The sequence below is a fragment of the Anolis sagrei genome, chromosome 10 (genome assembly GCF_037176765.1).
Source record: "Anolis sagrei isolate rAnoSag1 chromosome 10, rAnoSag1.mat, whole genome shotgun sequence".
Classification (NCBI taxonomy): Eukaryota; Metazoa; Chordata; class Lepidosauria; order Squamata; family Dactyloidae; genus Anolis; species Anolis sagrei.
The window spans coordinates 26,773,557-26,800,000 of record NC_090030.1 but is presented as its reverse complement, the minus strand read 5'-3'; the positions used below and the strand labels follow the sequence as shown (position 1 = coordinate 26,800,000).

Genomic DNA, 26,444 nt, shown 5'->3' with positions numbered 1-26,444 from the left:
GCTGGCAGACCCCCCCCCCCCCAACCCGGATCTTGCTAATCCTCAGAGACAATCTTGTCATAATCCACTCCAGAATGCATTGTCTTCCTTCATCCCACCTCCTTCCCTTCTGATTCGTTGTAGCATCAAGGCAGCAGGAGCCTCCTGATAGGCTCTGGCGCCCTGCGAAAGCCCTGTGATTGGCCCTGATGCATGGGGGATGGCCAAACCCCCTCCCAGCTGTTTGCGCGTCAGCCAATCCCCTTCAAGCTGGGCGGGAGGGGGGAGTGGGAATTTTGAAAGTCACAACTCTGTATTTCCTATAAAAATGGCTGTATTGATGTAATTTCTCATGCTCTGCTTGGCGAATGATCGCTGCTCTGCATCCTTTTCAGCTGAATCGCTAATAAACCTCGGTGGCACTTCCTTCAACTTGGTGAGACCTTTTATTGGGAAAAATCAGGGATTGCGTGCTTCTCTGTCTCGCCAGGGAAAAAGAACTCTTTAATGAGTCTAATTGGTCTCTGCCTCCTGGCAAAGACCCCTAAATTCCTCCTCTAAAACACTCTCTGCTTCTGTCCCACAGTACACCATCTGGAACTTCCTCCCAAAGAATCTCTTTGAACAGTTTCGAAGAATCGCCAACTTTTACTTCCTCATCATCTTCCTTGTGCAGGTAAGCCTTCTTTTGCAGAGGTGAGCCTGCTTCTCTAGAAGCAATATCAATCAGCAGGTTGCTTGCGTGTCTGTTTTGATCCACTTGAAAGTTCTCAATGCCTTAACACTGAGAACAATGGTCTAAACAAGAGTAAAGGTCTAAAACGGTTCATGCATCTTTTGAAAACACAATGGCAGTTGTAGCATTCGACACTGCCAAGTGATGTGGATTTTTGAGGGAAAGTAGAATGTTATCAGTGCTTTCTGTGAATGTTTTATTATAATAGTATTTGTAATAATGTCAAAGGAATAGGTATATATGATGTATTTCCTTTACATTTGAGAAACAAAAACTACACCTGAAAAGAGAACCAGGAGACGTACCTAAAGAGAACTGTACTACGCGTCATTTTCTGTCAATGGTTTACTTTTCTTTTGCCGAGATATTGACTACTAGCTGTACCCGCCACGAGTTGCTGTGGCCAACCTTCCCTCCCCCTTTCTCTCCTTCTTTCTTTCTCTTCCTTCCTTCTTTTGCTTTCCCTTCTTTCTTCCTTCTCTAACTGTTTCTCTTCTCGCTTCCTTGAAGGAAGCTGCCTGCTGCAGAAATTCATCGACAGATTTGTGAAGTGTACGGTGATACTGTTATGAGTGAAAGCAAAGTGCGTAAGTGAGTACGACAATTCAAAGATGGCCGCAACAGCGTCCATAATGAGGACCGCTCCGGTTGCCCTTCTTTGATTACAGATGATTTGGTGGCTTCAGTTGAAGCGAGGATTCGTGAGAACAGGCGCTTCACAATAACAGGTCTCTCAAACAAATTTCCTGACGTGTCGAGATCAGTGCTTTACAACATGGTTTCTGAACAGTTGGGTCCCCAAACTCCTAACAGAGGACCACAAAAACCAAGGATTTGAGTGTGCGATCAAATCAAATCGTCTGTAATCAAAGAAAGGCGTCCGGAGCAGTCCTCATCATGGACGTTGTCACGGCCATCTTTGAATTGTCGTACCCACTTACACACTTTGCTTTCACTCATAACAGTATCACCGTACACGTCACAAATCTGTCAGTGTATTTCTGCAGCAGGCAGGTTCCTTGCTGACAAAAACCGTATCACTGAGCGGAGCCCCCATTGCCTGGCTCCTGCCCTCCCCGGCCAGCAGGGTTGCGAGCCAGGCGAGGGTGGCTCCGCTTGAGGCCTGGCCTCGGGCAAAACCTCCCTTGCAACTCCGCCGGCTGGCAACCCCGCCGGCCAGGCCTTCTTTGCCTGGCTCTCACCCTCGCCGGTCGGTGGGGTTGCAAGCCAGGCGAGGATGGCTCCCTCGAGGCCTGGCCTTGGGCAAAGCCTCCCTCACCTGCCTCGCAACCCCACCGACTGGCAAGTGAGGAGAGCCAGGCGAGGGAGGCTTTGCGCGAGACCAGGCCTCAAGTGGACCCCCCCATTGCCTGGCTCCTGCCCTCCCCGGCCAGCAGGGTTGTGAGCCAGGCGAGGGTGGCTCCGCTTGAGGCCTGGCCTGGGACGAAGCCTACTTCGCCTGCCTCACAATCCCGCCTGCCGGAAAGCGGGGACGCCAGGCGAGGGAGGCCTCAAACGGAGCACCACTTGGCTGGATGTTGTGTTTGCCGGCCGGCAGGCGAGGAAGGATTAGCCCAGCCATTTTGAGCAGGCAAAGGGGGCGGGGCCAAAGGAGGCGGCCTTGCAACCCCTCCGAGTTGGCCAAATGACTGCCATTTTGAGAACCACTGCCTTAGAGGAATAACTAGAGATTACTTAGAACAGCTATTCTCAGCTTGTGGGTCGCGACCTCTTTGGGAATCGAATGACCATTCCACAGGGGTCGCTGGTCAGCTCCTTCCTTTCTCCTTCTCTTTCTTTTCTTTTTTCCATCCTTCTTTCTCCCCCTTTCCTCCTCTCTCCTTCCCTTTTTCTTTCTCTTGCCTTCCTATTTCCCTTCCTTTCTCCTTCTCTTTTCCATTCCTTTCCTATCTTTCCATCTTCCTCTCCCTCCTTTCTCTTCTTTCTACCCCTTCTCTCCTTCCCTTCTTGCCTCTTTTTCTCTCTATCCCTCCTTTTTCTATTGATCATTCTCTTACTCTTCTCTTTCTCTTTATTCCTCTATCTCTCTTCTCTTTTCACCTCCCTTTCTTTCTATCTATCCCTCCCCTTTCTCTTTCTTTCTGTCACCCTCCCTTTCCCCCTCTCCTTCTCTCTTTCTTCTTTTTTCTTTCTATCCCTCGTTTTTGCTTCCTCTCTTCCTCTCTTCTCCTTTTCTAACTCTCTCCTTCTTTCTTCCTCTCCTTCCCTTTCTTTTTCTTTTATACATGGCTATCATGTCCCCTCTCACACTTCTTTTCTTCAAGCTAAACATGCCCAGGTCTTTAAGCCGCTCCTCATAGGGCTTGTTCTCCAGACCTTTGATCATTTTAGTCGCCCTCTGGACACTTTCCAGGTTGTCAATATCTCTCTTCAATTGTGGTGCCCAGAATTAGACACAATATTCCAAATTTGGTCCAGTGACTGAAACTTTGTGGGGGTTTTTTTTTGGGGGGGGGGGGTTGTCTGTTTAATCCCTATGCATTAATTATGTTCAATTTGTAAAAATGAAACTACATCCTGCATATCAGATATTTACATTACAATTCATAACAGTAGCAAAATTACAGTTATGAAGTAACAACGGAAACAATTTTATGGTTAACATGAGAAACTGTATTAAGGGCTCATGGCAATAGGAAGGTTGAGAAACACTGGACTATCATAACCATGAATATATTTTGCCTCTCAGATGTATAATAATGTTCTCGTCTGACTAATTGCCTTAAAAATCCACCCCAATTAATCAGACAAGATACACATTTGTTTGAAAAGCTGAAATCCTGCAGCTTGCAATTTGGAAAAGAAGGTGATATCCTTCTTATTGATGTCAAACAGCTCCGCTCACACAGGTGAACCTTTTTGGACCAGGACTCATTTGACCATGTTTCTGCAAAGGCATTGGATTTTTTTTTGATTTTCAAGTGCACTCTCTTAAGTAGACGCAGGTTCGCAGTTTGGGTGTGATCCTGGATTCATCGCTGAGCCTGGAGCCCCAGGTTTCGGCGGTGACCAGGGGAGCATTCGCACAGTTAAAACTCGTGCGCCAACTGCGCCCATACCTTGGGAAGTCTGACTTAGCCACGGTAGTCCACGCTCTGGTTACATCCCGCCTTGACTACTGCAACGCTCTCTACGTGGAGTTGCCTTTGAAGACGGCCCGGAAGCTCCAATTAGTCCAACGGGCGGCAGCCATGATACTAACAGGAGCGGAGCGCAGGGAGCATACAACTCCTCTGCTGCACCAGCTCCACTGGCTGCCGATATGCTACCGGGCTCAATTCAAAGTGCTGGCGTTGGCCTTTAAGGCCCTAAACGGTTCTGGCCCAACCTACCTATCCGAACGTATCTCGGCCTATCAGCCCACCAGGACCCTAAGATCTTCTGGGGAGGCCCTGCTCTCGATCCCGCCTGCTTCACAGGCACGGCTGGCGGGGACGAGAGATAGGGCCTTTTCTGTGGTGGCCCCTCGGCTTTGGAACGCCCTTCCCACAGAGGTAAGATCAGCCCCCTCGCTGATGGTGTTTCGAAAAAGACTGAAGACCTGGATGTTCGAACAGGCATTCGGCCAATTGGCACAATGAACTGATGACTAAAGGACTGGTAATACGGACGATGAAATTGGATCATGATTTTAGTTAAGAGATGCATTGGATTATTATCGACGGGCCAATATTGTTTATTGTGTATGCTGTTTTTATGGTTTTAAATTGAATATTGTTGTTTGTTGTACTGTTGTAAACCACGTTGAGTCGCCAATTTAGGCTGAGAAACGGCGGTATACAAGCAACGTAATAAATAAATAAAATAAATAATAAATAGATGAAGGGAAACAACTTGGCCTGTTCTTGGAAAGTTTCCTTTTGCCCAACGGAGCGTGAGGAATCCATGACTGCCAGCTTCCATGACAACTGCAACATGCTTTGCTAGATCCGTGTGTTGGAGATGAGGCAATAATGCTCTCCACAGAAACACACTCCAGCTAATTAAAATAATGCAAAGGCAGCATCATTACTTAGACTAGATTCCTTTGAGAGATTTCTAATCCTGCGCTGGGCAATCGGGGCTGGCTGCATCTCAACATTATTAATAACCCGACTTCATGGAAAGATAATGGGCCGCTGCTTCTTAATGTGGTACGGAAGAACAAAAACAACAGGAACCTCCAAGTTGCCTTTTGGGCCTTCAGTTGGAACAGGTTGAAAGGAAGGCTATATTTAACTTGAAAGGAATCGAAATATCACCAACTAGCCATGGATGTGGCATTGCTAATCCCATTGCTTTGCAAGTGAACACTGGGATGGGGAAGAGCGTGGAGATATGTCTCCATGACATATTTCAGGACAGATCCCAAGAAATATATATTTAAAAAGTTTAATGTTTGTTTGTGGGATTAACAGAACTCAAAAACCACTGGATGAATTGACACCAAATTTGGACACAAGACACACATCAGGCCAACAAGTGACCATCACTGATGAAAACAGTGAAAAACACAGTGGAAGGGACTTAAAAGCCAAAAATGCAAAACGACGCTACGGTGCATGCGCAAAACCACATATACACACACATATATACGTATATGCACAAACAAAACACATATACTCCTGGTCAGTCGCAAGGCCGAACAGGGCATAGGGTTACAGCCTGTGTTGGATGGGGCCGCACTCCCCTTGAAGACGCAGGTTCGCAGCTTGGGTGTGACCCTGGACTCATCGCTGAGCCTGGAACCCCAGGTTTCGGCGGTGACCAGGGGAGCATTTGCACAGCTAAAGCTTGTGCGCCAGCTGCGCCCATACCTTGGGAAGTCTGACTTGGCCACGGTAGTCCACGCTCTGGTTACATCCCGTTTAGACTACTGCAACGCTCTCTACGTGGGGTTGCCTTTGAAGACAGCTCGGAAGCTCCAACTAGTCCAACGCTCGGCAGCCATGATTTTAACAGGAGCGGAGCGCAGGGAGCATACAACCCCCCTGTTGCGCCAACTCCACTGGCTACCGATCTGCTACCGGGCTGAATTCAAAGTGCTGGCGTTGGCCTTTAAAGCCCTAAACGGTTCCGGTCCAAGCTACCTATCTGACCGCATCTCTGCCTATGAACCCACCAGGAGTTTGAGATCTTCCGGGGAGACCCTGCTCTCGATCCCACCTGCTTCTCAAGCTCGGCTGGCGGGGACGAGAGATAGGGCCTTCTCGGTGGTGGCTCCTCGGCTGTGGAACGCCCTTCCTACGGACATTAGACTAGCACCATCTCTAATGGTATTCCGCAAAAAGGTGAAGACCTGGATGTTTGTGCAGGCGTTTGAGTAATTTAGTGCAATCTGGTAATGGAACATAGGAATGGAACAATTGACGACGAACCTGGACTACGCTTGGATGATGAGAAGATTGGGTACGGTTGTTTTTCGTAATAATTGTGCATTGTAATTGCTTATTGGTAATTTATGGATAATGTGTTAAGTCAATTGTTATATGTTGTATGGAACCACTGCTGTTTCTACTGTTTTTACCGTTTGTGAACCGCCGTGAGTCGCCTTCGGGCTTGAGATACAGCGGTATAGAAGCAAAGTAAATAAATAAATAAATAAATAAATAAATATACACAGACTGGCACACAGCAACGAGTGGTAGGGGACGGCTAGTGAGTCATAGACATATATCCATTAGGGCTGGGCGGTTTTGTTTCGTTAATTCGTAATTCGTTTAAAAAATCGTTAATTTTTCAATTACAAAACGATAACGAACCAGTCTGGAGCAATTTTTTTAAAAAACGAATTTTTAAATCGTTTCGTAAATGTTTTGTATTTCGTTATTGTATTCGTTTCGTTATCGTTTTGAGGTCGTTTCGTTATTATTTCCGCATGTCTGGGGCAAGTTTTATAGTTGTTTTTGGTTTAATTAAGCTTCAGAAGTTCCCCCTGTCCCATTTGGAGGTTTTTTAGCGTATTTCGCGGTCGCGTCCGCCATTAACGAATCGATTCGTTATTGTTTCGGAAATCGATTCGTTATTGTTTTGTAATTTTTTTCACATTTACGAAATTTCGTAAATATCGAACTTTTTTAAAGGAAAATTTTGTAATTATTTTAAATAACGAAACGCAAAAACCCCCAAAAAACGAATCAATTTTAGAAACAAATTTTTCCGTTGTTACCCAGGCCTAATATCCATGTGTGTGAGAGCCCTGAACAGTTTGGGACCCGCCTATCTGCGTGACCGCATTTCTTTCTACGAACCGACGCGATCTCTTTGATCATCTGGAGAGGCCCTGCTCTCCATCCTGCGCCCTTGGCAGGGGGGAGAGGGCCTTCGCTGTGGTGGCCCCCCGAATCTGGAACCCACTCCCTAAGGATATCAGACAAGCCCTCACTTTGGCAGTCTTTAGGAAGAGCCTGAAAACGTGGCTGTTCCAGTGTGCCTTCCCTGAATAAAGAAAATAAGGCCCTCATCTGACCAATTTTCTACTATATGTCCTCTGAAGCACTTTATCTACCCGTTGGATTGATCTCCCTACATCTCTCTCTAAAAACCACCTGTCTAGACATACCCTACTCTGTGCTCGCCAGTCTTTTAAAATTTTAATCTATTACATCTGGCCCTGTCATAGTGTTTTAAACTATGCACGGTGGGCCTGCATCAATAGGAGCATAATGTCTAGATCTAGGGAAGTCATGCTCCCCATGCTCAATTCTGCCTTCCTTAGACCACACCTGGAATATTGTGTCCAATTCTGGGCACCACAATTGAAGAGAGATGTTGACAAGCTGGAATGTGTCCAGAGGAGGGCGACTCAAATGATCAAGGGTCTGGAGAACAAGCCCTATGAGGAGCGGCTTAAGGAGCTGGGCATGTTTAGCCTGAAGAAGAGAAGGCTGAGAGGAGATATGATAGCCATGTATAAATATGTGAGAGGAAGCCACAGGGAGGAGGGAGCAAGCTTGTTTTCTACTTCAATGGAGACTAGGACGCGGAACAATGGCTTCAAACTACAAGAGAGGAGATTCCATCTGAACACGAGGAAGAGACCTCATGGGCCATCCAGTCCAACCCCCTGTCAAGAAGCAGGAATATTGCATTCAAAGCACCCCCAACAGATGGCCATCCAGCCTCTGTTGAAAAGCTTCCAAAGAAGGAGCCTCCACCACACTCCGGGGCAGAGAGTTCCACTGCTGAACGGCTCTCACAGTCAGGAGGTTTGAAGCTTTTGTTCCGCGTCCTAGTCTCCAAGGAAGCAGAAAACAAGCTTGCTCCCTCCTCCTCCCTGTGGCTTCCTCTCAGATTTTTATACATGGCTATCATATCTCCTCTCAGCCTTCTCTTCTTCAGGCTACACATGCCCAGCTCCTTAAGCCGCTCCTCATAGGGCTTGTTCTCCAGACCCTTGAACATTTGAGTCACCCTCCTCTGGACACATTCCAGCTTCTCAATATCTCTCTTGAACTGTGGTGCCCAGAATTGGACACAATATTCCAGGTGTGCTCTAACCAAGGCAGAATAGAGCATGGGGAGCATGACTTCCCTGGATCTAGACACTAGGCTCCTATTGATGCAGGCCAAAATCCCACTGGCTTTTTTTGCCGCCACATCACATTGTTGGCTCATGTTTAACTTGTTGTCCACGAGGACTCCAAGATCTTTTTCACACGTACTGCTCTCGAGCCAGGCATCGTCCCCCATTCTGTATCTTTGCATTTCGTTTTTTCTGCCAAAGTGGAGTATCTTGCATTTGTCCCTGTTGAACTTCATTTTGTCAGTTTTGGCCCATCTCTCTAATCTGTCAAGATCGTTTTGAATCCTGCTCCTGTCCTCTGGAGTATTGGCTCTCCCTCCCAATTTGGTGTCGTCTGCAAACTTGACTATCATGCCTTCTAACCCTTCATCTAAGTCATTAATGAAGATGATTCCTCGTCGGAATCTGTCCCTTGCCATGCTACAAGAGAAACATCCAGTTCTCCATGTTCACAGGAACTTACATGAACTTATGTCACCAACAGGATGCTAGGGTTAATGTGTAGGACCTTTTAAAACCATGTCTTATTTCATGCAGCTACACAGCTGTCTCTCTCATGTTTGTATATCTTTTGGGTCTTCATGAGACCATATTATCTAAATATGCCATCAAATTTTGGTGGAAGTTGTTCCTAGAAACTTGCACGAAGTGTTATTTCTCCCTTCACCCTACATCCTTTCAAAACTGGAGTTGGTCCAGAGAAGCTTCATCCTCTGAAATAGTTATGTCCTATGGGCAAACATCTTAGAACATCTGCTTAAAGGGATCCCAAGCCAACAGTTGCTCAACTCTTGAGAATCCCAGCAAACATCCGCTTGATTCTTGAGATTGCCAAACAGCAATAGCGAAAAATATAGAGACAGTTTCTGTAATGGTTTGAATAACTCTTTGCCACTAGAACAAGGCCTCTTTGACATTGAACACATCTAATTTGTGATGCAAGGAGCTGTGTCAAATGGTGTAGAAACATATAAAGCTGCCAGATAAGGGTATATATTAGCACCATTGTTATGTAAATGATCTACCTGAACAGTTGAAGGACCCAGCGGTGTATATCCCTAAGGTGCTTAAAACATACTTTAACATCTTGTTATATGCTAATGACATGATTTTATTGCCATACTAGCTTGGGGACGCGGCGCTGCCCGGGTCATTTTAGAAAGGCATTGTTTGCCAAGGTTGGTCTTTATCAGTTATTTATGTGGTCTCAGGAAGTTACGGAAGGTACTGCAAGTCCTATCATCCATGGTTCATCCTCCTCAAAACAGTACCAGGATGTAGAGTGGCTCATGGGGGCTCTGTGTGCCAAGTTTGGTCTTGATCAGTCATTGGATGAGGGTCGCAGTGGTCTCGAGAAGTGAGTGAAAGTACTTTAAGTCCCATCATCCATGATCTGTCCTCCAAACTGCATCAGGATGTAGAGTGGGTCATGGGGGCTCTGTGTGCCAAGTTTGGTGTTGATCATTCATTGGATGAGGTTCGCAGCAGTCTCGAGAAGTGAGTAAAGGTACTTCAAACCCCATCATCCGTGCTCTGTCCTCCAGACTGCACCAGGATGTAGAGTGGATCATGGGAGCTCTGTGTGCCAAGTTTGGTCTTGATCAGTCATTGGATGAGGGTCGCAGTGGTCTCGAGAAGTGAGTGAAGGTACTTCAAGACGCATCATCTGACACTGGACTTGTATTGGAAAATAATGTTTAAGCAGTCATTGGCTGGATCTACACTGCCACTATAATACAATATAGTGCAGAGGTTCTCAACCTGGGGGTCGCGACCCCCAGGGGGGTTGCCTTGCCATTTCGGAGGGATTGCGAGGCCACCTCCGTTGGCCCCGCCCCAAGGGCGCAGGCCAGGTGAGGGCTCCTTGACCTGCCACACACTCTCACTATTTGGCGAGGGCAAGAGGCGGGCGAGGGGATCTCGGTGTGAGGCCTAGCTTCACGCCAAGCCCCCTCGCCCGCCTCTCGCTTTCGCGGAACTGTATTTAGGGGTCATGGCATTAGAAAAGTTGAGAACCACTGATATAGTGTATATACATATAATATTTATAATATTATAATGTAATGCAATATAATACTACTGATAATATATTATAATTATATATTTATATTACATGTAATATTACTAATAATATTACAATATAATAGTATAGTACAATATAGTAATATTTAATACTGATATTGTACTATGCTAATAATATAATATACTAGCTGTGCCCAGCCACGTGTTGCTGTGGCCTATAGTAAGAATTCTCGAAGTAGAGGTAGATATCTGGACTATTATGTGGACTCCATCTGTGTTCATATATGGGCATATGGAGTATTCATGCCAAGTTTGGTCCAGATCCATCATTGTTTGAGTCCACAGTGCTATCTGGATGTAGGTGAACTACAACTCCCAAATTCAAGGTCAATGCCCACCAAACCCTTCTAGTGTTTTCTGTTGGTCATGGGAGACTTGTGTGCCACGTTTGGTTCAATTCCATCATTGGTAGAGTTCAGAATGCTCCTCGATTGTAAGTAAACTATTAATCTCAGCAACTACAAATCCCAAATGACAAAATCGATTTTTTGAGTGATGGTGTTTTGTGGCCAAATTTGGTGTCAACACGCCCAGTGGTTTTGGAGTTATGTTAATCCCACAAATGAACATTACATTTTTATTTATATAGACTAGCCATCCCCTGCCACACATTGCTGTGGCACAGTCTGTGTGTATGTGTTTGCGTGTATGTGTTTGTGTATATATTTGTGTTTACGTATATATATGTGTGGTTTTGTGCATGCATTGTAATGTAGTCTTTATTTTTTATTTTGGCTTATTAAGTCTCTTCTGCTGTGTTTTCCAGTGTTTTTATGAGTGGTGGTCACTTGTTGGCCTGATAGGTGTATTTGAACTACAACTCCCAAACTCAAGGTCAATGCCCACCAAACCCTTCTAGTGTTTCTGTTGGTCATGGGAGTCCTGTGTGCCAAGTTTGGTTCAATTCCATCGTTGGTGGGGTTCAGAATGCTCTTTGATTGTAGGTGAACTATAAATCCCAGCAACTACAACTCCCAAATGTCAAGATTCTATTTCCCCCAAACTCTATCTGTGTTCATATTTGGCCATATGGAATATTCTTGCCAAGTTTGGTCCAGATCCATCATTGTTTGAGTCCACAGTGCTATCTGGATGTAGGTGAACTACAACTCCCAAACTCAAGGTCAATGCCCACCAAACCCTTCTAGTGTTTCTGTTGGTCATGGGAGTCCTGTGTGCTAAGTTTGGTTCAATTCTGTCGTTGGTGGAGTTCAGAATGCTCTTTGATTGAGAGTGTGTTTGATTGTAACTGTGTTTTCCAGTGTTTTTATGAGTGATGGTCACTTGTTGGCCTGATAGGTGTATTTGAACTACAACTCCCAAACTCAAGGTTAATGCCCACCAAACCCTTCTAGTGTTTCTGTTGGTCATGGGAGACCTGTGTGCCATGTTTGGTTCAATTCCATCATTGGTGGGGTTCAGAATGCTCTTTGATTGTAGGTGAACTATAAATCCCAGCAACGACAATTCTCAAATGACAAAATCATAATTTTTTTTTAGTGGAGAACATACACTGGGTTGTTAAGTGTCTTGTGTCCAAATTTGGTGTCAATTTGCCCAGTGGTTTTGAGTTCTGTGAATACCACAAACGAACATTACATTTTTATTTATATAGATGGTCACTCGTTGGCCTGATAGGTGTCTTGTGTCCAAATTTGGTGTCAATTTGCCCTGTGGTTTTTGAGTTACGTTAATTCCACAAAAGAACATTACATTTTTATCTATATAAATAAATAAATAAATAAATAAATAAATAAATAATCCAGTTTCAGAATGCATATTAGCAGCATTGGAGTGGATTATATGACAGGGTAGACTCACATAATCCAGTTCAATGCAGTTAATCTGCATTCTGAAACTGGATTTTATGACAACGTAGATCCAGCCGCTGGTGACATCTGTTTACAAAGTGAACTGCACTGTATCTGGTATTTATGACTATTTACCTTTCAAAATGTTAAATAATAAGCATTTCTTTCTTTCTTTCTTCTAGGTCATAGTGGACACACCGACCAGCCCTGTCACGAGTGGGCTTCCGCTTTTCTTTGTCATTACTGTTACAGCTATTAAGCAGGTATTTTCTTCCCATCAAACAAGAAAAAAATAATACAACTAATTCCTTCTAAATGTAGAGGAACAAATCACCCCTTCCTTACTTTGACTTCAGTTACTTTTTCTGTTAGCTTTTTTGTGTTGAACTCCTCTTTCTCTTTAGGGTTACGAGGACTGGCTCCGGCACAGAGCCGACAAGGAAGTGAACAAGAGCAACGTTTTTGTCATTGAAGACGCAAAGCGTGTGAAGAAAGAATGTGAGAAAATCAAGGTATTTATTTATTTATCATGTCAGGGGCAGACCAGACATTTGCATTGCATTTTTAAACAAATAGACAACCAAAACACAAAGTTTGCAAGCTTGGTAGTTGATTAAATGCCCTTTGACCAGTACCTGGCCACTTGGAGTGCCTCTGGGGTTGCCGCAAGGAAGTCCTCCCTTGTGCATGTGGCAGGGCTCAGGTTGTATTGCAGCAGGTGGTCAGTGGTTTGCTCTTCTCCACACTCACATGTCGAGGATTCCACTTTGTGGCCCCATTTCTTAAGGTTGGATCTGCATCTCGTGGTGCCAGAGCACAGTCTGTTAAGCGCCTTCCAAGTCGCCCAGTTTTCTGTGTGCCCAGGAGGGAGTCTCTCATTTGGTATCAGCCATTGGTTGAGGTGCTGGGTTTGAGCCTGCCACTTTTGGACTCTCGCTTGCTGAGGTGTTCCAGCGAGTGTCTCTGTAGATCTTAGAAAACTATTTCTTGATTTAAGTCGTTGATGTGCTGGCTGATACCCAAACAGGGGATGAGCTGGAGATGTCTCTGCCTTGGTCCTTTCACTATTGGCTGCTACACCCCGGCGGATGTCAGGTGGTGCAATACCGGCTAAACAGTGTAATTTCTCCAGTGGTGTAGGGCGCATACATCCTGTGATAATGCGGCATGTCCCATTATGTTTTAGTGTGGTGAGATGTGTTCCACACTGGGCATGCGTACTGAGCAGCAGAGTAGCATAGCTCAAGGGCAGATGTTTTCACTGTGTCTGGTTGTGATCCCCAGGTTGTGCCAGTCAGCTTTCGTATGATATTGTTTCTAGCGCCCACTTTTTGCTTGATGTTCAGGCAGTGCTTCTTGTAGGTCAGAGCACAGTCCAGAGTGACTCCCAGGTATTTGGGTGTGCTGCAATGCTCCAGTGGGATTCCTTCCCAGGTGATCCTCAGAGCTCGGGATGCTTGTCTGTTCTTGAGGTGAAAAGCACATGTCTGTGTTTTAGATGGATTAGGGATCAGCTGGTTTTCCCTGTAATAGGCAGTAAGGGCACCTAGAGCTTCGGAGAGCTTCTGTTCTACCATCTCAAAGATCCCTGTTTGAGTGGTAATGACACAATCGTCTGCATAGATGAACCTCTCTGTCCCTTCTGGCAGTGGCTGGTCATTTGTGTAGATGTTGAACATGGATGGAGCAAGCACGCTTCCCTGAGGCAGGCCGTTCTTCTGTTTCCGCCATCTGCTTCTCTGGCCCTGGAACTCAACAAAAAAGCTCCTGTTTTGTAGCAGGTTTCCTATGAGGCGGGTGAGGTGGTCGTCCTTTGTGATATTATACATTTTTCTCAGGAGGAGGCGGTGATTCACAGTATCATAAGCCGCTGACAGGTCTGTGGAGACAGCTCCTGTGATCTGCTGCCTTTCAAAGAGAAGCAAGGAGAAGCAATGAAGCGGGGAATGGCTTCCTAGGAGTTAGTGGGAAACAGGAAAGGGCTTGGATGTGGAATCTGGCGACAGAAGGCGGAGTGGGTGGCATTACAAATGGACCCTTGAATTGGAAAATTGGGCACCCAAGGAGGAAAAAAGCTTGAGACCAATTGGCACATCCCTCCCATACTGTTGAACGTATATTCCTCTAGCACTACGTGAAGACACATATTTTCCTGCGGTGCAATAAAACCTACCTGTTTTGATTTTAAGGTTGGCGACATCGTCGAAGTGTCATCAGATGAAACCTTTCCCTGCGACCTGATATTCCTCGCATCGAATACCAAGGATGGGTCTTGTCATGTCACTACGGCGAGCCTTGATGGGGAATCCAATGTCAAGGTAACAGAATGGGCAAACAGCTCGGCCTGACCCTGAAGCTCTTTTTCTCTTTCTGAGGTTTCAGTTACTGGGACCGAGGTCTCACCGAGGTGGTGAATTGCTGCCTGGGAGGTATAGATTTACCATGCTCTTATGGCTTTGCATGGCCACGTCTGCATACTTACATATGTCCTAAGGGGGCAAAACACTTTTTTTATATATCCCAAAGCCCAGGTTGCTAGTTTTGTGTGCTCAAAATTTGGGTAGGAGAAAGAAAATACCCTTTCACAGATTGTTCCATTCAAGCCTATAGCCAAGGGAGCGGTTTAGGGGTTCAAACCACCCCTGAAATGTTTCAGGTAAAAAAAAAACTGGTTGACTCATGAATTTTAACTGGTGAACCCAATCCCCATGTCTAATATACGAAAAGCAAACATTAGAATCCCTCCAGAACTGCATGTTCTATCTCTGTCATTACCTTCCTTTCTATCTATTTACATTGCAATAGCAGTTCCAAAACATAGTCCATGAGCGTCAAGGCAAAACAAGATCCAAAGGTATAAAAATCCTTGAAACAGGCACAAGAATCCATGAAACAAGGCTGCATGAAAAATACAATACACAAATCAGAGGCTTGGTGAAAACTTGGTACATGAAACTAAGAACATACGAAAGCAAGACCGACATGAAATTCCAACATTGACCCAACTGAGGCAACTCTTTCCCATGAATCAGTAAAAGGCTTTTCCAGATCCCAAAACCAAAAGGAAAGCATTTCTCTTGACCTTACTACCAGATAAAGCTTTCTGGGTTTTTTTTTTTTTTTTGCACCTGAGCACTCCATCTCTGTTTACGTTGACTCAACTGAGGCAACTCTTTCCCATGAATCAGTAAAAGGCTTTTCCAGATCCCAAAACCAAAAGGAAAGCATTTCTTTTGACCTTACTACCAGATAAAGCTTTCTGGGGTTTTTTGCACCTGAGCACTCCATCTCTGTTTACGTTGACCCAACTGAGGCAGCTCTTTCCCATGAATCAGTAAAAGGCTTTTCCAGATCCCAAAACCAAAAGGAAAGCATTTCTTTTGACCTTACTACCAGATAAAGCTTTCTGGGTTTTTTTTGCACCTGAGCACTCCATTTCTGTTTATGTTGACCCAACTGAGGCAACTCTTTCCTATGAATCAGTAAAAGGCTTTTCCAGATCCCAAAACCAAAAGGAAAGCATTTCTCTTGATCTTACTACCAGATAAAGCTTTCTGGGTTTTTTTGCACCTGAGCACTCCATCTCAGTTTATGTTGGCCCAACTGAGGCAACTCTTACCCATGAATCAGTAAAAGGCTTTTCCAGCTCCCAAAACCAAAAGGAAAGCATTTCTCTTGACCTTACTACCAGCTAAAGCTTTCTGGGGTTTTTTTTTTTTTTTTGCACCTGAGCACTCCATCTCTGTTTACAAAAGCCTTGCCTTCTATCCACACTCTCATTAACTTGACTCTCATTAACTTCTGCACCTGACAAATCATCTTCAGAAACTTGCTCTGAGAAAGACTGTGAAGGGCCTCTCCCAGGAATGTGACCTTGTGAATCTTCCTGAGTCATCTCAGGCCTCTTATCTGAGCTTAACTCAGACCCAGGCAAACCCTCATCCCCACTGAAAACAGACCCAGGCCCACCATCAGGAACATCATCCCCATTCCCACTATGAACATCAGACACAATCACAGGCGTAACAGGCTGACATACAACACCATCCTCCCTTTTTTTCTGGCTACGAGCCTGGTTCCATTCGTGAAATGAAGAGCAGAGTCTCTGTGGAAATTCCAGGAAAGTAACTTCACTTCACTTCACTTTATTTCTTAGTAAGGTGCTCTCCACCAAGGTGCTCCGAGCGACTTACAGTCTAAAATAGCATTTACACAATATAAAAACATTCAACATAAAAACATTCAACAGTGACTATTTGGCACATTAGATTTGATTACTTAAATGCACAACCAAACAGCCAAGTCTTGAGTGCCTTTACAAAAGGTTGCAACTCCGACATTGCTCTAATGTATGGAGGCAAAGAGTTCCACAGAATTGGAGCATAGGTCGAAAAAGCTCTACACCTTGTAGTTTCCTACATACTAGGGCCTGGGATGTAGAGATTTTCCTGGGTGGATCAAGGTGACCACTGATGGAGAAAAGGAATGAGGCGGTCCCTAAGATATAAAAGTTCTTGGCCATTTTGAGCTCTAAATGTCAGGATCAGTATCTTGTAAGAGATCTGATGTTCTATTGGCAGCCAATGCAGTTGTTGCAGAATCAGTGTGATATGGGATCTTATAGATGATCCCGCTAGCAGCCTGGCCGCCGCATTTTGGACCATCCGAATCTTTTGGGTTGTTGACTTCGGAAGGCCGGCATATAAGGCGTTGCAATAGTCCAACCTCGTGGTGACTGTTGCGTGGATTACTGTTGCCAATGCTTCTACCGAAAGGTAGGATGCCAATTTCCTTGCCTGGCAAAGATGAAAAAAGCCTGCTTACTTATGGCAGTGATCTGGGCCTCCATCATCAGCAATGAGTCCAACACAACCCCAAGGCTTTTAACAGTGGCAGGCGGAACCAGAGCTTCCCCATCGAAATCAGGCAGAGACTGGGTTAATTCTGGCAGCTGGCCGGGCCAGAGTATCTCTGTTTTAGTAGGATTGACTTTTAGTCTGCTCGCTCGCAGCCAACTCATCACTGCTTCCAAACACAGCCTAAAGTTCTCAGGAATCGCTGTTGTCCCAGATTCGAGACGCAAGAGTAACTGGGTATCATCTGCATACTGGTAGCACTCTATGCCAAAGCTCCGCACCAGTCCAGCAAGTGGCCGGACGTAGATGTTAAATAACAGGGGCGAGAGGATACTCCACAGCAAAGGTTCCTCTCAGAGCTTTGGCCTGACCACTCCACCCTCTGTCTCCGGTCCCGGAGGAACGAATTGAACCATTTGAGGGCTAGACCTCGTACACCAGACATAGCCAATCAATGAATCAGCAAGTCATGGTCCACGGTGTCAAATGCAGCTATGAGGTCCAAGAGTACCAATAGCGCTGATCCGCCCTTGTCTAACTGACAACAAATTTTGTCAGTAATAGCTACCAAGACAGTCTCTGTCCCATGACCTGAACGAAAGCCTGATTGAAAGGTGTCCAAACCCGCAGTCTCATCTAAGAATTGCTGTAGCTGCCCCGCCACTGTCCGTTCAATCACCTTGCCCAAAAATGGAAGGTTTGAAACTGGGCGATAGTTACTAGGTGTGGCGGCGTCTAGGCTTGGTTTTTTCAAGAGAGAGTGGACCACTGCTTTTTAATGCAATCTGGAAAAATTCCTTGCTCCAAGGAGCTGTTGATGATGCTCCTTAAGGAATCTTGTAGTCAACAAGTCAACTTCAACAAGATCTGGCCTTGTGCGGGTCCATCAGCATGACATGGTAGAAATAATGCAACCCGACTCCACTTTAGCTACCTTTCTTAAAGTCTTCTAAAGCTATTTCTCTTTATCAGTTGTGTCAGTTGGCATTGACTTCACCTCCAAGATTCTGGAAAAGATTGTTAAGGAAGCGGTCTGCAAACACTTAGAAACAAATGCGGTCATCGCTAATAGTCAACATGGATTTATCAAAAACAAGTCATGCAGACTAATCTGATCTCTTTCTTCGATAGAGCTACAAGCTGGGTAGATGCGGGGAATGCCGTGGATGTAGCGTACCTGGATTTCAGGAAGGCCTTCGACAAGGTTCCCCATGACCTTCTGGCAAGGAAACTAGTCCAATGTGGGCTAGGCAAAACTACGGTGAGGTGGATCAGTAATTGGTTAAGTGGACGAACACAGAGAGTGCTCACCAATGTTTCCTCTTCATCTTGGAAAGAAGTGACGAGTGGAGTGCCGCAGGGTTCCGTCCTGGGCCCGGTCCTGTTCAACATCATTATTAATGACTTAGATGAAGGGCTAGAAGGCAGGATCATCAAGTTTGCAGACGACACCAAATTGGGAGGGATAGCCAATAGTCCAGAAGACAGGAGCAGAATTCAAAACAATCTTGACAGATTAGAGAGATGGGCCAAAACTAACAAAATGAAGTTCAACAGTGACAAATGCAAGATACTCCACTTTGGCAGAAAAAATGAAATGCAAAGATACAGAATGGGGGACAATGCCTGGCTCGAGAGCAGTACGTGTGAAAAAGATCTTGGAGTCCTCGTGGACAACAAGTTAAACATGAGTCAACAATGTGATGTGGCGGCAAAAAAAGCCAATGGGATTTTGGCCTGCATCAATAGGAGCATAGTGTCTAGATCTAGGGAAGTAATGCTACCCCTCTATTCTGCTTTGGTTAGACCACATCTGGAATATTGTGTCCAATTCTGGGCACCACAATTCAAGAGAGATATTGACAAGCTGGAATGTGTCCAGAGGAGGGCGACTAAAATGATCAAGGGTCTGGAGAACAAGCCCTATGAGGAGCGGCTTAGGGAACTGGGCATGTTTAACCTGAAGAAGAGAAGGCTGAGAGGAGATATGATAGCTATGTATAAATATGTGAGAGGAAGCCACAGGGAGGAGGGAGCAAGCTTGTTTTCTGCTTCCTTGGAGACTAGGACGCGGAACCATGGCTTCAAACTACAAGAGAGGAGATTCCATCTGAACATTAGGAAGAACTTCCTGACTGTGAGAGCCGTTCAGCAGTGGAACTCTCTGCCCCGGAGTGTGGTGGAGGCTCCTTCTTTGGAAGCTTTTAAGCAGAGGCTGGATGGCCATCTGTCAGGGGTGATTTGAATGCAATATTCCTGCTTCTTGGCAGAATGGGGTTGGAATGGATGGCCCATGAGGTCTCTTCCAACTCTTTGATTCTATGATTCTGTGATCCAGTTCTGCCCTCCCTCTTCCATGTTTGACAAGGACGAAAGGAGAAGGAGCGCCTATTCTCTGACACAGGAGCCATTCCAACTGTGGGAGACCTTTGAGCTTTACCCCAAGTTGTGAAATGTAGGGCCTTTTTTCCTTTCAAACACCATTTATCATCTCCTTCTGTTGATGCAATGGAGCTGTTTCTCGTCTGGCTCCAAACGAGGAAAAATTCGAGATAATGAGCCCAGGAAGCATCCGGGCGAATTATGTTTATGAAGATGGATTACAGCCATGGATCTTGCGGACAGGAGTGATTTACAGGTACGGAATCGGTTTCTAGAAATAGAAAAAAATTTAGGTGCTTCTTGGGCATTCTCCTTTAATTAAGAGACAGATCTAATCTCTGTGCTCTAAGAATAGGTTCTTCCCCATTTCAGACACTTGCCTCTATTTAAAGATGCTTTGATGGATCTCCCGTTGAAACATCTGCACCATGTCTCGAAATGTGTAAAAGTCCAAGAATTATTCCTTTCCAACAGATTTGTGTGGACAAAAATCCCTTAAAGTTGCTCTGTGACTTGAAAAGCAACGTTAATAACAACAGCAACAACCAACAACAAAAACAACAACAACAACAACAACAGTAATTCAGGGCACCACATTTGAAGAGAGATATTGACAAGCTGGAATGTGTCCGGAGGAGGGCGACTCAAATAATCAAGGGTCTGGAGAACAAGCCCTATGAGGAGCGGCTTAAGGAGCTGGGCATGTTTAGCCTGAAGAAGAGAAGGCTGAGAGGAGTTATGATAGCCATGCATAAATATGTGAGAGGAAGCCACAGGGAGGAGGGAGCAAGCTTGTTTTCTGCTTCCCTGGAGACTAGGACACGGAACAATGGCTTCAAACTACAAGAAAGGAGATTCCATCTGAACATGAGGAAGAAATTCCTGACTGTGAGAGCCGTTCAGCAGTGGAACTCTCTGCCCTGGTGTGTGGTGGAAGCTCCTTCTTTGGAAGCTTTTAAACAGAGGCTAGATGGCCATCTGTCAGGGGTGCTTTGAATGCAATATTCCTGCTTCTTGGCAGAATGGGGTTGGACTGGATGGCCCATGAGGTCTCTTCCAACTCTATGATTCTATGATTCTATGATTCAGTGTCCTGGATCTTCTTCCTTTGATACTCCTCATCGGACCCCAACTCCCAAGTAGACCTCTTAGTTCCCCTGTTTACACCCACTGTATGTCCTTCCTCCTCCTCACTCATCTCGCTTTCAGAAAACCCTTCGAAGGACTGTTCATTAGTGGGTGACACGAGTATTTCCCAAATTCTCTTCCTTTGTTGTTCCTTGTCTAACTCCTGAGCACACCTTTTCCCATACTAGCATTAGCAGCGTTTCCAACACAGTCTACTACAACACCTGTACTTTACAAAAAAACAGAATTAAATATAAACAGTAATAAAATAAATCACGGTTAAAATCCATTAAAACTTATACAAAGTTAAAAACCACAGCACTCTCTGACTAGATCTTAAAAAGAACGAGATTCTTATCGGTTGGACGCCAACTTGTAACCATAAAAGGAGAAATTATATGTTTTGTTTGGCTCAAGGATTGGGCTATAAAAATCAGGACTTCCTGATATTTTTTTAAAACTAGCATGCTTATCTTGACTATAAAATAAAAACCTGAAACACATTGTTCTGTTTTATAACTCAAACTGCCTTCAGAGACGTTGACACACAATCCGAACAACCAAACAGTAAGATGAGAGTAAATGCAATTTATAATAACTTGCCAAAAGATCTTGACAGATTAGAGAGATGAATGGCCAAAACTAACAAAATGAAGTTCAACAGGGACAAATGCAAGATACTCCACTTAGGCAGAAAAAACGAAATGCAAAGATACAGAATGGGGGACAATGCCTGGCTCGAGAGCAGTACGTGTGAAAAAGATCTTGGAGTCCTCGTGGACAACAAGTTAAACATGAGCCAACAATGTGATGTGGTGGCAAAAAAAGCCAATGGGATTTTGGCCTGCATCAATAGGAGTATAGTGTCTAGATCTAGGGAAGTCATGCTCCCCATGCTCTATTCTGCTTTGGTTAGACCACACCTGGAATATTGTGTCCAATTCCGGGCACCCAATTCAAGAGAGATATTGACAAGCTGGAATGTGTCCAGAGGAGGGTGACTAAAATGATCAAGGGTCTGGAGGACAAGCCCTATGAGGAGCGGCTTAAAGAGCTGGGCATGTTTAGCCTGAAGAAGAGAAGGCTGAGAGGGGATATGATAGCCATGTATTAAGATGTGAGGGGAAGTCTTAGGGAGGAGGGAGCAAGCTTGTTTTCTGCTTCCCTGGAGACTAGGACGTGGAATAATGGCTTCAAACTAGATTTCCAACACTTTTTGTCCATATTTTATACATTAAACCTAATTTTTTGGGTGTAGCGTACCATCTATGAAACATCTTAAGCTAATTTTCTTTTAAATCCATTGCATATGTATATTTTAATTTCTTATTCCAAATTATTTCCCATTCTCTCAAATGAATAGGTCTTCTTATATTTTCTGGGGGGCTGAGAAAGTGGGTCTTTTTACTTTTGGATGAGATCACAAACTTTGTTTCATGCAACAAGTAAAGGTAAAGGTTGTCCCCTGACATTAAGTCTAGTCGTGTCCGACTCTGGGGTTTGGTACTCATCTCCATTTCCAAGCCAATGAGCTGGCGTTGTCCGTAGACACCTCCAAGGTCATGTGGCCAGCATGACTGCATGGAGAGCCGTTATGCACCAAAACTACGTGAACTATTGTGTATCAAATTACCTTCAGGATATATTGATGTGCAGTAATTGATGTTTTAATTGTTTGGTTTTACCGTATATACTTGAGCATAAGCCGACCCGAATATAAGGCGAGGCATCTAATTTTACCACAAAAAACTGGGAAAACTTATTGACTCGAGTATAAGCCGAGGGTGAGAAATGTAGCTTCTATTGGTAAATTTCAAAATAAAAATAGATATCAATAAAATTACATTAATTGAGGCATCAGTAGGTTCAATGTTTTTGAATATTTACATAAAACTGTAATCTATATAAATAAAAATGTAATGTTCGTTTGTGGGATTAACTGAACTCAAAAACCACTGGACGAATTGACACCCAATTTGGACACTAGACACCTAACAACCCAATGTATGTCCTTCACTCAAAAAATTGATTTTGTCATTTGGGAGTTGTATTTGCTGGGATGTATAGTTCACCCACATTCAAAGAGCATTCTGAACTCCACCAACTATGGAATTGAACCAAACTTCCCACATCGAACCCCCATGACCAACAGAAAATACTGGAAGGCTTTGGTGGGCATTGACCGTGAGTTTTGGAGTTGTAGTTCACCTACATCCAGAGAGCACTGTGGACTCAAACAATGATGGATCTGGACCAAACTTGGCACGGATACGCAACATGCCCATATTTATATATGAACATTTATTACCGTCAATGACCAGCATCAAAAAAGTACAAGTGACAGGGTGTGCAAATGTCACAGTACACACACATGTACAAGCACAAGTACAGAAGTATACAAGCATCAGGTTACACACACATCCAGATATCATATTTGAACACTGGTGGAGTTTAGGAAAAATAGACCTTTACATTTGGGAGAACCCCCATGACCAACAGAAAATACTGAAAGGCTTTGGTGGGCATTGATCGTGAGTTTTGGAGTTGTAGTTCACCTACATCCATTCAGATAGCACTGTGGACTCAAACAATGATGGATCTGGACCAAACTTGGCACGGATACGCAATATGCCCATATTTGAACACTGGTGGAGTTTAGGAAAAATAGACCTTTACATTTGGGAGTTGTCGTTGCTGGGATTTATAGTTCACCTACAATCAAAGAGCATTCTGAACTCCACCAACTATGGAATTGAACCAAACTTCCCACATAGAACCCCCATGACTAACAGAAAATACTGGAAGGCTTTGGTGGGCATTGACCATGAGTTTGGGAGTTGTAGTTCACCTACAACCAGAGAGCACTGTGGACTCAAACAATGATGTACCAAACTTGGCACAAGCACTCAATTGGTTCAAAAATGAACACAGAGTTTGGGGGAAATAGACCTTGACATTTGGGAGTTGTAGTTGCTGGGATTTATAGTTCACCTACAATCAAAGAGCATTCTGAATCCCACCAACAATAGAATTGGCCCAAACTTCCCATACAGAACCCCCATGACCAACAGAAAATACTGTGTTTCCTGATGGTGATTGGCGACCCCTCTGACACCCCCTTGCAACCCCCCGAAGGGTCCCGATCCCCAGGTTAAGAAACGCAGCACTAGTGGATCCCCCACACCGCTCAAATGCATATAGTTAAGTTAAACTGTTGCTGCCTTTTGATGCCTTTATGACAAATAGATTTGAGCTTATTCTGAAACCGACTTACCTGTTTCTTAAACCTCTCTCTAGACCCACTACACTGTGCAGGATACTGCCAACCTCTATACATGCCAAGCCATCGATTGCCTTACCGCCACCATAGAATGTGAACAGCCACAACCGGACCTCTACAGGTGTGTTCTGGACCTTACATTTCCTCCTCTTGCTATGAACTCTTGTGAAAATTTATCTGCGGGATTGGAACTCGGAACTCAGCTTTATTTACTTTGTGTCAAGAGCATTGCATCTATATAAATAAAAATGTAATGTTAGTTTGTGGGATTAACAGAACTCAAAAACCACTGGGCTAATTGTCGCCAAATTTGGACACAAGACACCTAACAACCCAATGTATGTCCTTCACTCATAAAAACACTGAAAAACATCAGAAGGGACTTAAAAAGCCCCAAAAAGCTAAATGACAATACAGAAAAAAGGGAAGAAAGAGGAAGGGAAGGGGAGAAAAAAAAGAAAGAAAGAAAGAAAGAAAGAAAGAAAAAAGGAAAGAGGGAGGAAGGGAGGGAAAGAAAGAAGAAAAGGGATAAGGAAGCATGGAAGTAAAGAGAGAAGGAAGGAAGGAAAGAGGTAGAGAAGAAAGAAAGGAGAGAAAGAGGGAGGGAAAGAAAAAAGGGGAAGGAAGAAAACTTAGAGAAGGAAGGAAGGAGAGAAAAAGAAAGAGGAAGTGAAGCGAAGAAAAAAAGAAAGAAAGAGGGAAAGAAAGAAGGAAAGGGAGAAGGAAGGAAAGAGGTAGAAAAGGAAGAAAAAGATGGAGGAAAAGAAAAGGGGGGAAGGAAGGAAAGTTAGAGAAGGAAGGAAGGAGAGAAAAAGAAAGAGGAAGTGAAGGGAAGAAAATAAAGAAAGAAAGAAAGAAAGAAAGAAAGAAGGAAAGACGGAAAGGGAGAAGGAAGAAAAGAGGTAGAGAAGGAAGAAAGGAGAGAAAGGGGGAGGGAAAGAAAAAGGGGGAAGGAAGGAAACTTAGAGAAGGAAGGAAGGAGAGAAAAAGAAAGAGGAAGTGAAGGGAAGAAAAAAAAGAAAGAAAGAGGAAGGGAAAGAAAGAAGGAAAGGGAGAAGGAAGGAAAGAGGTAGAGAAGGAAGAAAGGAGAGAAAGAGGGAGGGAAAGGAAAAGGGGAAGGAAGGAAAGTTAGAGAAGGAAGGAAAGAGAGAAAAAGAAAGGAAGTGAAGGGAAGACAAAAAAGAAAAAGAGGGAGGGAAAGAAAGAAGGAAAGGGAGAAGGATGGAAAGAGGTAGAGAAGAAAGAAAGAGGGAGAGAAAGGAAAAGGGGGAAGGAAGGAAAGTTAGAGAAGGAAGGAAGGAGAGAAAAAGAAAGCGGAAGTGAAGGGAAGAAAAGAAAGAAAAAAGAGGGAAGGAAAGAAAGAAGGAAAGGGAGAAGGAAGGAAAGAGGTAGAGAAGGAAGAAAGGAGAAAAAGAGGGAGGGAAAGAAAAGGGGGAAGGAAGGAAAGTTAGAGAAGGAAGGAAGGAAAAAGAAAGAGGAAGTGAAGGGAAGAAAAAAAGAAAGAGGGAGGGAAAGAAAGAAGGAAAGGGCGAAGGAAGGAAAGAGGTAGAGAAGGAAGAAAGGAGAGAAAGAGGGAGGGAAAGGAAAAGGGGAAGGAAGGAAAGAGAGAAAAAGAAAGGAAGTGAAGGGAAGACAAAAAAGAAAAAGAGGGAGGGAAAGAAAGAAGGAAAGGGAGAAGGATGGAAAGAGGTAGAGAAGAAAGAAAGAGGGAGAGAAAGGAAAAGGGGGAAGGAAGGAAAGTTAGAGAAGGAAGGAAGGAGAGAAAAAGAAAGAGGAAGTGAAGGGAAGAAAAGAAAGAAAAAAGAGGGAAGGAAAGAAAGAAGGAAAGGGAGAAGGAAGGAAAGAGGTAGAGAAGGAAGAAAGGAGAGAAAGAGGGAGGGAAAGAAAAGGGGGAAGGAAGGAAAGTTAGAGAAGGAAGGAAGGAAAAAGAAAGAGGAAGTGAAGGGAAGAAAAAAAGAAAGAGGGAGGGAAAGAAAGAAGGAAAGGGCGAAGGAAGGAAAGAGGTAGAGAAGGAAGAAAGGAGAGAAAGAGGGAGGGAAAAAAAGGGGGAAGGAAGGAAAGTTAAAGGAGGAAGGAAGGAGAGAAAAAAGGGTAAGAAGGAAGGAAAGAGGGAGCGAAGGAAGGAGGAAGATGTAGAGAAAGAGGGAGGGAAGGAAAAAAGGAAAGGGAGAAGGAAGACAAGAGAGACGGCAGAAGAGAAAGAAAAAGGGGGAAGGAAGGAAGAAAAGAGAGAAGGAAGGAGGAAGAGAAGGAAAGAGGAAGTGAAGGAAGGAGGGAAAAAGGGAAGGTTGGCCACAGAAACACGTGGCGGGTACAGCTAGTCTCTTCTATATAAATAAAAATGTAATGTTTGTTTGTGGGATTAACAGAACTCAAAAACCACTGGACGAATTGACACCAAATTTGGACACAAGACACCTAACGACCCAATGTATGTCCTTCACTCAAAAAATTGATTTTGTCAGTTGGGAGTTGTAGTTGCTGGGATTTATAGTTCGCCTCCAATCAAAGAGCATTTTATTGTCGAAGGCTTTCATGGCCGGAATCACTGGGTTGTTGTAGGTTTTTCTGGGCTATATGGCCATATTCTAGAGGCATTTTCTCCTGATGTTTCGCCTGCATCTATGGCAAGCATCCTCAGAGGTAGTGAGGTCTGTTGGAACTA

At 44.4% G+C, this 26,444-nt stretch overlaps 1 protein-coding gene across 5 annotated transcripts in view; it reads left to right on the top strand.

Moving 5' to 3' along the window:
• Nucleotides 1–26,444, top strand: part of ATP11C (ATPase phospholipid transporting 11C) — a 188,636-nt gene that overhangs the window by 68,801 nt on the left and 93,391 nt on the right. For all 5 annotated transcript variants that reach the window (XM_067471661.1, XM_067471660.1, XM_067471663.1 and 2 more), the window contains exons 3-7: nucleotides 566–655; nucleotides 12,316–12,396; nucleotides 12,538–12,645; nucleotides 14,323–14,451; nucleotides 23,797–23,900. In XM_067471661.1, the coding sequence (XP_067327762.1) occupies nucleotides 566–655; nucleotides 12,316–12,396; nucleotides 12,538–12,645; nucleotides 14,323–14,451; nucleotides 23,797–23,900 (512 nt within the window). The remainder of the gene's footprint in view (nucleotides 1–565; nucleotides 656–12,315; nucleotides 12,397–12,537; nucleotides 12,646–14,322; nucleotides 14,452–23,796; nucleotides 23,901–26,444) is intronic.